Genomic DNA, 11,292 nt, shown 5'->3' on the forward strand with positions numbered 1-11,292 from the left:
CTTGAGGGAATAAAAGAAAAGGAAAGAATAAAAAGAAACAAAGAGATCATATTGATCTTATGGAGAGTAATGACTTCACATAGAAAGAGTATGATGATTAAAAATTGTTGAGAGTTGACAAACATAGCTTTGGTCATCGTTGCAATTAATAGGAAGTAATAAAGAAAGAGAGGTTTCACATATAAATATACTATCTTGGACATCTTTATGATTGTGACCACTCATTAAAATATGACATGTTAAAGAGTTGATGTTGGACAAGGAAGACAACGTAATGGGTATGTTTTCTTATATCCGAAATAAAGTATATTGTCATGGATCATCCAACATGTTGAGCTTGCCTTTCTTCCTCATGCTAGCCAATTCTTTGCACCAAGTAGAGATACTATTTGTGCTTCTAAATACCCTTAAAACCAGTTTTTCCATAAGAGTCCACCATATCTACCTATGGGTTGAGTAAGATCCTTCAAGTAAGTTGTCATCGGTGCAAGAAATAAAAATTGCTCTCTAAATATGCATGACTTATTAGTGTGGGAGAAAATAAGCTTTATACGATCTTGTGATGTGGAATAAATAAAAGCAACGGACTGCATAATAAAGGTCCATATCACAAGTGGCAATATAAAGTGACGTTCTTTTGCATTAAGATTTTGTGCATCCAACCATGAAAGCGCATGACAACCTCTGCTTCCCTCTGTGAAGGGCCTATCTTTTACTTTTATCTCTTGCCCTTATGCAAGAGTCATGGTGATTTTTCACCTTTCCCTTTTACATTTTATCCTTTGGCAAGCACATTGTGTTGGAAAGATCCTGATATATATATCCAATTGGATGTAAGTTAGCATGAACTATTATTGTTGATATTACCCTTGAGGTAAAAGGTTGGGAGGCGAAACTATAAGCCCCTATATTTCTCTGTGTCCGATTAAAACTCCGTAACCATAAGTATTGTGTGAGTGTTAGCAATTGTGAAAGACTAAATGATAGTTGAGTATGTGAACTTGCTGAAAAGCTCTTACATAGACTCTTTCCGATGTTATGATAAATTGCAATTGCTTCAATTACTGAGACTGTAGTTTGTTGGTTCTCAATGAAGTTTCTGATTCATACTTGACATTGTGAATAGATTATTACTTGAGCATAAGAGGTCATATGACAATATATATATGTTGCTGTTATAAGATTGATCATGATGCCCTCATGTCTGTATTTTATTTTATCGACACATCTACCTCTAAACATGTGGACATCTTTATCGTTATCGGCTTCTGCTTGAGGACAAGCGAGGTCTAAGCTTGGGGGAGTTGATACGTCCATTTTGCATCATGCTTTTATATCGATATTTATTGCATTATGGGCTGTTATTACACATTATGTCACAATACTTATGCCTATTCTCTCTTATTTTACAAGGTTTACATGAAGAGGGAGAATGCCGGCGGCTAGAATTCTGGCTGGAAAAGGAGTAAATATTAGAGACCTATTCTGCACAACTCCAAAAGTCCTGAAACTCCACGGAAGTTATTTTTGGAAATAATAAAAAATACTAAGCGAAGAAAATACTAGAGGGGGCCCACACCATGGCCACGAGGGTGGGGGCGCGCCCTACCCCCCTGGGCCTGCCCCCTGCCTCGTGGGCCCCCTGGTGGCCCTCCGGTGCCCATCTTCTGCTATATGAAGTATTTCGTCTGAGAAAAAATCATAAGCAAGCTTTCGGGACGAGACTCCGCCGCCACGAGGCGGAACGAATCTAGGGCTCTGGCGGAGCTGTTTTGCTGGGGACACTTCCCTCCGGGAGGGGGAAATCATCGCCATCGTCATCACCAACGCTCCTCTCATCGGGAGGGGCCAATCTTCATCAACATCTTCACCAGCACCATCACCTCTCAAACCCTAGTTCATCTCTTGTATCCAATTCTTGTCTCTAAGTCTGAGATTGGTACCTGTAGGTTGCTAGTAGTGTTGATTACTCCTTGTAGTTAATGCTAGTTGGTTTATTTGGTGGAAGATCATATGTTCAGATCCTATATGCATATTAATACTCCTCTGATTATGAACATGAATATGCTTTTTGAGTAGTTACGTTTGTTCCTGAGGACATGGGAGAAGTCTTGCTATTAGTAGTCATGTGAATTCGGTATTTGTTCGATATTTTGATGAGATGTATGTTGTCTTTCCTCTAGTGGTGTTATGTGAATGTCGACTACATGACACTTCACCATTATTTGGGCTTAGAGGAGGCATTGGGAACTAATAAGTAGATGATGGGTTGCTAGAGTGACAGAAGCTTAAACCCTAGTTTATGCGTTGCTTCGTAAGGGGCTGATTTGGATCCATATGTTTCATGCTATGGTTAGGTTTACCTTAATACTTCTTTTGTAGTTGCGGATGCTTGCAATAGGAGTTAATCATAAGTGTTATGCTTGTCCAAGTAAGGACAACACCTAAGCACCGGTCCACCCACATATCAAATTATCAAAGTATCGAACGCGAATCATATGAGCGTGATGAAAACTAGCTCGACAATAATTCCTATGTGTCCTCGGGAGCGCTTTTCTCTATATAAGAGTTTGTCCAGACTTGTCCTTTGCTACAAAAAGGATTGGGCCATCTTGCTGCACTTTATTTACTCTTGTTACTTGTTACCTGTTACAAATTATTTTATCACAAAACTATCCGTTACCTATAATTTCAGTGCTTGTAGAGAATACCTTGCTGAAAACCGCTTATCATATCCTTCTGCTCCTCGTTGGGTTCGACACTCTTACTTATCGAAAGGACTACGATAGATCCCCTATACTTGTGGGTCATCAAAGCACTATGACAACTACAGTGTAAACATCGTGGCAACTTTTGGACAAAAAAAATTCGTTGAAACATATCAACATGGGGTCTAGTTTTGAAGATCTCATCGAGACGGATTTAATGGTGAAAACATATTTTTAATTCACTTTTTTAATTAGGAGATAAAATATTTTTAAGCCGAAAACCAAAAAGATTTCTCTTATGTCATCTGCTCATACGTGGCAAAATGAGTGGTGATGGAGGCGTGTGGGCGATGTGCAAACGCCCACACGCGTGGGCGTTAGTTTTTCCGAAAACATATCATGCAAAAAATGCCATGCGTTCAATATATAAAATTCTATGCTATTAATATAAAAAATATCATGCTCCTATGAGTAGAAATCTCATGTTGTTAACATAAAAAATGGCATGCTTTTCTTTGAAGGGATAAATGTCATGCTCCTAATAGTAAAATTGTCATGCTATTAAGATTAAAAATGTCATGCTCTTAATAGTGAAAATGTCATGCTATTAATAACAAAAATGCCATGCTCTTAACAGTAAAAATTTCATGCTATTAAGATTAAAAATGTCATGCTCCTAGTAGTGAAAATTTCATGCTATTAATATTAAAAATTCAATGCTCTTTTTAAGGGAAAAGACATGCTATTAATAGTTAATGTGACATACTCTTAAACAATAAAATTGCAATGGTAAAATAAAATAAAATTGTGATGGTTAAGTAAAATAAAATAGCCGTATTGTGTATTTTCTTTGTAAAAATATAAAACCCACACAAAAAGGAAATACCATGATTCGAGAATTAAAATTTCCATGCCATTTAAAAAAAATTGACCATCGTCATAGTTAAAAAGATGCCAAGCTCACAAAAACAATTCTAGGCTCTTGACGATAAAAACGTCATGCTATAAATAATTAAACTGCCATGCTCTTAAAAGATGCCATGGTCTAAAAAAAGAAATACCGTCGATTAAATATTTTTTCCATCAAGTAAATAATACAAATGCCAAGCTACCTAAACTAAAACTACCGTGGTCTAATTAATAATAATGCAATGGTCTAACAAATAGAAGTGCTATGCTAGCTTAGTCATGTGAACATGTCAAAAAAAGGAGTTTTGGTTATATATTGTTTTGAAAAACATAAGGAAAATTCACAGTAACCATGGCAACTAGTTTGACATGGCAAAAATGTGGATGGGATAAAAAATCTAAGATATTTGTTAGGAGCATTGTACAAAGAATTGCCCATGAGGCAAAAATCCTATGACACACGCGTCAGCGATGGAAAAAACTCTCCAAGTTGGAGTTGACAAGAAAGTGATAAACAAAAATAATACTTGAATGTAGAAAAAATATTGATGTGCATGGCAAAAAGTAACTTAAATTTGCCAATGGGAAAATTCTACAAGGGGACAAAGCATTTCAGCGCATGTCAAAACGTAACTTAAATTTGGCAATGAAAAATATAGAGGGAGACAAAACATTAATGTGTAAGGCAGAACGTACCTTAGTTTTCTAATTATGTTGGCAAGTACATCATTTGGGGAGAGGTATGTCTGTCTGAAGATTTTTGAGTTTCTGGTCCCAGATTTTCCACACAACAGTGAGTACAACGAACTTGTCGAGATAGCGTAGGGTGCTGATGTCGGCTGTATGCCGATCTTCCACCATATCCTGGAAGCAGCAAGGCAATGAAAAAAATAGTGATGATTCTGCTTTTAGTTTAGTCTGTCCAGGTTGGGAGCTGGCCGAATATTCTGACTTTGGCTAGCACCCTTGCCTCCAAAATGAGAGTGAAGAGGAGAAGAGTAGTACCCGCCTCCAGGGGCGTTGAGGGTGAAGAGTGCTTCCGCACCGTCTGGACTGCCTAGACAGCGCGCGCCCGAGCGACCCCTCTTCGGTCCTTGACAATTGACAGGTGGACCGCAGGTGTGCCCCGGGCCATTGTCATGGGGGGCTTTCGGGCGTGCCCGTGAGGCCAACTCCACCGCGCGACCTTATCCTATCCGCCCCCGTCCGTTTGGGGTAAAAGGGACAAAAAAGGCGGCCAGCGCGCGGGAGCAAACGGACATTTGTCCGCTTTGTGTCCGCTTTTGACCCATCCCCGGCCCAAACTTGCGCTGGTTTTGGGGTGAAACGGACACCGCGCGGACGGGCGGAACGCGCGCGCTTGTCCTCCCCTGGCCCGCCTGTCGGTGGTAGAAACCAACCCCCCCCCCCCCCGCCCCTTGCCGCCCTTTCCCCCCAACCCTCCCACGTCCCTCCCGCCGCTCCCCCCCTCTCTCCCCCGTCCATGGCCGACGCCCCGCCGAGTTCCGGCGGCCTGGCCGTCGACCCAACCGCAAAGGTGAGGAAGAAGGCGGCAAAGAAGCCGCGGTCGGAGTACACGCCGGAGGAGATCGCCAAGTTGGACACGGAATCGGCGAAGAGGAGGGAACGGAGAGCGGCCGTCAAGATCAATGCCGCCGCGGCCAAGTTCGCCGCCCAGCGTGAGGAGCTGGAGGCCGCACGGCGCAAGGCCGCTGCCGACGAGAAGGAGGACCTCATCAACAAAGCGCACGCCATCCTCATGCTTGGCATGGGCCGTCCGGTGGGGTTCCATGCAGCGGCCGCTGGCCCGGCGAGCACAGGCTCGTCGGTCGCCCGGCCTACGCACTGCCAGTCGCCGACGTCACGCGTCACGCCCATGTCGCCCGGCTTTCCTCCGCCCAGGCATGACGGCCAGACCCGTTTCTCGGCGTCGCCGGACGTGGGCTTGTTCGCGCCGTCCACACCACGCCCCGCGGCCGTCATCGACCTCAACGTGACGCCTGGGTCCAGCAGCGGCGGGCAGCCTTCCGTCGAGATGCAAACAAAGCAGGCGCGTGCATCGTCCACGGGCACCATGCCGGCCCCCCGCGTGTTGTTTGAGGAAATGCCAACCTCAACGCCGACGGTGGATGACCCCTTTACACCCAGTACATAGAGGACGTGATCTTCCAGGGTGGGCATGGACGTGCTTACGACCTCGATGAGACCCAAAGTCAGGATGGCCGCGCCCAGTACGTGCCCGATGAAGAGGCCGACGACCGTGCTGACTACGACCATGGTGATTCATGGCATGAAGACGATGACATCTATGTCGAAGGTGAAGATGAAGATGAAGCCAATGATGTTGATATTAGTGGCGCTCCATTGTTCATAGACGAGCTCACCCAAAGAGCGGAAGCACAAAAGAAGCGGAAGAGCATTCGCACTGGGTCATATACACAAGATGAGGACAAGTTGATTTGCCAATCTTGGATGGAGATTAGCCAAGATCCAAGGACCGGCGCGCAACAAAAGGGCATTGTTTTTTGGATGAGAGTCCACAAAACATTCCATGAAAGGAAGATGTTTGAGCCCTACCAAATTACAAGCAACCGTGGCATCGGTTCGATTCAAAAAAGATGGTTGTTCATCCAACAAGAGTGCAACAAATATTGCGCCGCATTTGAGAGCGTTGAAGCACGGCCCGTGAGTGGTCTCGGCGTTGGAGACATGGTATGCTCTTCTCTTTCTAGCCCTTGCTACGGCCATGAGACTTGTTGTTGTTGATCATGTTCACTTGTTGTTGATCATGTGGTAGGCATTTCAATCTTTGGAGGCATTCAAGGCCCGGCACAATGACAAGCCATTCACTCTTACGCATAGTTGGACGATCATCAACAATTGCCCTAAGTTCAAGGATCAATACCGTGAACTTCAAAGGAAAAGAGGCAAGAAGACGGCCAAGTTCGCCGGAGGTGGGGATGGCGAGGCATTGAAGAGGCCGAGGGGCAAGACCAACTCCAAGGTGGACGACATCCGTGACGCCTCATCCATGGCCTTGCATGAGACATTGCATGGCATGATGTCACATAAGGATGTGAGGGACGAGAAGAAGCGGCAAAGCAAGGACGAGCAAATGAAGCAATACCTAGATCTCCAAAGACAGAAGCTTGAGATGGAGGAGGCGGCCAAGAAGAGGAAGATAGACATGGAGGAGACGGCCCGGCAAAGGCAGCTCGACATGGAAGAGGCCGCCCGGCAAAGGCAGCTCGACATGGAAGAGGCCACCCGGCAAAGGCAGCTCGACATCGAGGCCGACAACGTCAAGGCCAGGCAGAGGCAGCTCGACATCGAGGCCACCAATGCCGCCACCAAAGCAAAGGAGGTGGCCCTAGCGATCATGAGCGTGGACTTGTCGAAGATGAGCGACAAGACGAGGGCCTGGTTCGAGGCCAAGCAGAAGGAGATGCTCGAAGCCGAAGGCCTGAACTAGGTCGTCCGATCGGCGTGGCCGTTCTTTTTGGAGGCTGGCATGGGTGCCGCCCGCCCGCTGGACCGCTGGCATGGGTGCCGGCGAAAAAACATTCATTTTGGAGGCCGGCTGTGTTGCCGGCCGCTGGCTGTGTTGCCGGCGAGGACAACTATTCATTTTGGAGGCTGGCTGTGTTGCCGGCGATGGTCGTGTAGGCCGCTGGCTTTGTTGCCAGCGTGATGAACTGGGGTCGTGAACTGGGGCTTGGCATTTGAAACGTCCTTTTTTCTAAAACTAGACGCGGACAGGATGGGGCAAAAGGATGCGTGCGCGCGCTGGGCGCACGGCCGCCGCATCCCAGGACAGGCCCGGACACGACCCCAAATCCCTAACCAAAGGGACAAAAACCGGACAAAACAGACGTCCGTTTGGGGTCGCGCGGTGGAGTTGGCCTAAGCGAGGGCCCGTGCGCTATCCCGCAGGCGATGGGAAGGCTGCACCCGCCTGTGTCCGTCCTCGCCCCTTGTCGGGCTAGTTCGGTCGCGACAGGCAGGGCCTGCGTACCGCCCGGGGCGCTAAGTCACGCGTGGGTCTAGGTCCTCTCGATAGTTGGCGCGAAGGGTTAGGCCGGGCCTACCTATGAGGCCAATGAGGGGCTGTTTTGCGCGGGCCAACCAACGTTTTTGCTTCGTGCAACGCGGGTCCGCGAGGTCGCCCCTGCTGGAGTTTTTTTTTAGCATCAGTATAGATACAAGCACTCATATACACGCGCATACACTCACCCCTATGAACATACACACACATCCTACCCCTATGAGCACCTCCGAAAGACTGAGCCGGCAGTATGTGGTTGGAGAGGGCCGTCCGGCCGACGTCACCATGGTGCACAATTATCAATGCTGGGTGCAGTTCCCGTTGCATCTTGCCGGATCGCCTCACTCTCGCCACCGCGCGAGACGGGTGGTCAGAGAGGGCCATCCGAATAGGGGTGCGGCGGTGACCCAGCTGGCTGGCTAGCGCCCACCCGTATCTGAATGCAGCCCCGAGAGTAGCTTGGTCGTTTCTCTTAAAGTGGTTGTGTCTTGCTATAAGTTTGCAGTTTTATGCCGCACTCGTATGGCGTATGCGTCCCCCCCCCCCCCCCCCCCCCCCCCCCCCCCCCCCCCCCCCCCCCCCCCCCCTCCCCCCCCTCTCGTTTTTCCTTGCACCTTCTGCTCCCGAGCGCTCTTTGCATGTTGCCGATGGCAATGGTCGAACGCATCTCCGACGTCTCCCTTCTTGCATGGATGTGCAACGTTTCGTTTTCTCCAGCCTTAATAGGCATGCGGTTCACCGTCAGCTGGCTCACTATCTCTGTTTTGGGTGGCTGGCTCCTTTGCTCATTGTTCGTGTTTGTATTTCATCATTTTGGTGACTTTGTGCATTGATCGTCCAGAGGTCCCACGACGCTGGCTGCACGCCATGGAATCCTTTTTTTTTTGCACGCCATGGAATCCGGCTGCCTACCCGCCAAGGCTGAACATCTATGCTGCCATTTAGAAGACCAGCCAGGTTAAATGAGTAACTGGCTGGTCGGAGATCTTGGAGCCTTTGTAGGAGACGATTTTTTGGGCCACAAAAACACTAGAACCTTCGTGAGGAGTCCAGACGAGGCCTGAGGGGCCCACATGGAAAGCAGGCACGGCCAGGGGGTGGTATCCCCCTCATTCATGCCAGGTCCACAGATACCGCATTGACCCGATTTCACTGCAGAAATCCCTAAAAATACAGAAACCATTCATCATGCCTCCAGAAGAATTTTATCGCCGCCACAAGTCTCTGTTCCGAAGAGATTTCATCTGGAGCCCTGTTCCAGAGCACAGCCAGAGGGGGAAGCCATTGCCAGAGGCCACTTCATCAACCTTGTTGTCTCCATGACCATGTGTAAGTAATTCCTTTAGAACCTATACAGGTGCATAGTCGTAGCTAGATGGTTCTCTCTCTCTTTTGGATCTTCAATACCATGTTCTCGTTCTTGATCGGTGGTGTGTTTGTTGGGACATGCATGATGAATTGTGACTATATGATCAGATTTTTGACTGAACTTATTTGGTTTTCCTTATTGCACAATTAAAACCTTTGTATTTCACTCCGATTATCTTTGTTGGCCAAGTTCGATCGATTTATCTTCAATGGAGATGTGCCTTGTAGGGGGTTCAATCTTGCGGTGATCTAACCTAGTAACAATAAGGGCCAAGACATGCATTTTATTGTTGTCACTAAGGATAAAATGACGGGGTTTTGTCATATTGATTGACTTCTTGCACAAAATCAATTGCGGGGACAAATTCTCTACCATATTTGGCAATTGCCAAACATAACCGTGTTGTGCCTAATCGAAAGGGAGCTACTACATGTCAGTCGATGAAAAAAAATTGGGTCAGTTGCTCGTTGCAGTCAAGCCTGCAACTGGATGACGACCTCACATTATAAGCTACCGTTTGCATATATGCACATATAGTAACTTCTACTCAGTCCTGCCCCTATGTACATAGTACTACACAGTTCTATCCCTGCAATAGTACACAACCCTGTCACTACAAAGTAGTTCCTAGAAGCATGTCTACACATGAGCTAGCTTGGCATGTTGGCTTGCTAGCCACCTGTCATTTCTTAAGAAGAAACCGAATAGTTGGGTCTTTACACACCCATGTACTTATTGACGCATAAGTGGCTCTCCTTCAGGACCGTGGTCCGTTACTTCTAAATTATATGGTTTTGCAGATGAACTAACTACCTACCCCCCGCAAAAAAAAACTAACTACCTACTATTTGCTCGTCAAGAATTATTTTTTATAATATAGTCGATTCAGATCCATAGTTTGATTTCGAATGGTACATATGTGTTTTTCTCCTCCAGCCACCAAGCTTTCTTTCTTAAGACCAATGACTACTGCCAAGGGAGAAAACCATCCCTCTAAAGCACCCTACCCTAGTGTCACCCAGCCTAACACGCAACCCTCTAACCCCAAGCCTCAACACTAATTGGTAACAACTAATTACTCCTCGTTGTCGCCGTCACATGAGCTCCACTCTGCATCATCACCTTTGAAATTTCACCAGTACCATGAGTTGTTGGATATTGGAGATATATTCAAGCAGAATTAACGTATAGTACATCTATATATAGATTGATAAATGTATTCTTTTTTCTTCATTTCCATGTCAAAGAGTAGTGTTTTTCTTTAGAAAAGTTGAATGGTCTTGTGGAAACTATCCCACGGGTTATAGTGGAGTGATCGATCTAGTGCTAAAACCTCATTTTTGTTTCATGCCTCTTTTGGTATTGCATTATATTACAGTTATAGATTTCTCAATTGCAAGTTATATTTAGTTTTTCCATTTTCTGCTCTTATCATTGTCAAGTTGTAGATGTATGCTATTTGATATGTTCCACGCATGGCAATGCAAGACGATAAATTATTCGTCGATAAATAAACCCAGCTAACAAATCTGGTACATCACAATTATTACTACCGAAGTTATTGCCACTCGCCTATTTCACCTTGGCAAATGAGAGGAGCTGGCGTTTGTGAGTCCACGTCTGCTCGTACACCTCTGCCTTGTACTTGTCTTCTTTCCCGCCAATGTCGGATGCCTCGATGATGAGTTCGTAGTTCATTCCAGAAACAAGTTCTTGCCTGCCACTTACCACCTTGTTGAACTTGAGCACGCAGTTCACATGCTTGCCGAACTCCAACACCGCCCAACGGCCGAGCTCCTGGATGTGTTGGTCGTTGATGTTTCCGATTGGTTCCCATCCATTCTCTATTGCCGTGTTCCACAATTGGTTGCCCATCCGTTCCCCACAGCCTATGGCGGGTGAGCCGATGGCATAGAGGAACGCAACAACGATGATGAGGAGGAAGCTAGATGTCCTCATGGCTATTGGATTGTCTAGTGGGGCTCTTGATCTTGAGATAGTTATGTGGGACTTTGGTGAATTGGTGATGTGAGTGGATCCAAAACAATTGAGGTAGTGATGCTTAAATAGACATTGTTATAAGAGGCAAACATTAATTGGATGCTTATCCAAGTAGGCATTTACAATGGCAGTTATGACAACCTTTTATACGGGGGCAAACTTTATTCAAAAGTTAATCAATTGGATCCATATCCGAAGGCTTTGACCTACTTAAATTTAGACAGGTTTAACTACATGCTTTTTAGATGGTTGTATTTCAT

General features: G+C 46.2%; 1 protein-coding gene across 1 annotated transcript; it reads right to left on the reverse strand.

The window, feature by feature from the left end:
• Nucleotides 1-10,465: 10,465 nt before the first annotated feature.
• LOC125534547 (cysteine proteinase inhibitor 8-like) lies at nucleotides 10,466-11,087 on the reverse strand. Its single transcript, XM_048697743.1, has one exon. The coding sequence runs from the start codon at nucleotides 10,988-10,990 to the stop codon at nucleotides 10,604-10,606; it is 387 nt and encodes a 128-aa protein (XP_048553700.1). The 5' UTR covers nucleotides 10,991-11,087; the 3' UTR covers nucleotides 10,466-10,603.
• Between the last annotated feature and the right edge of the window lie 205 nt (nucleotides 11,088-11,292).

This window comes from Triticum urartu, chromosome 2 (genome assembly GCF_003073215.2).
Source record: "Triticum urartu cultivar G1812 chromosome 2, Tu2.1, whole genome shotgun sequence".
In the NCBI taxonomy this organism is placed as follows: domain Eukaryota; kingdom Viridiplantae; phylum Streptophyta; class Magnoliopsida; order Poales; family Poaceae; genus Triticum; species Triticum urartu.

Bases quoted from the DNA above. Each gene is read 5' to 3' on its own strand.
- LOC125534547 (XM_048697743.1), bottom strand. From the start codon at position 10,990: ATGAGGACATCTAGCTTCCTCCTCATCATCGTTGTTGCGTTCCTCTAT.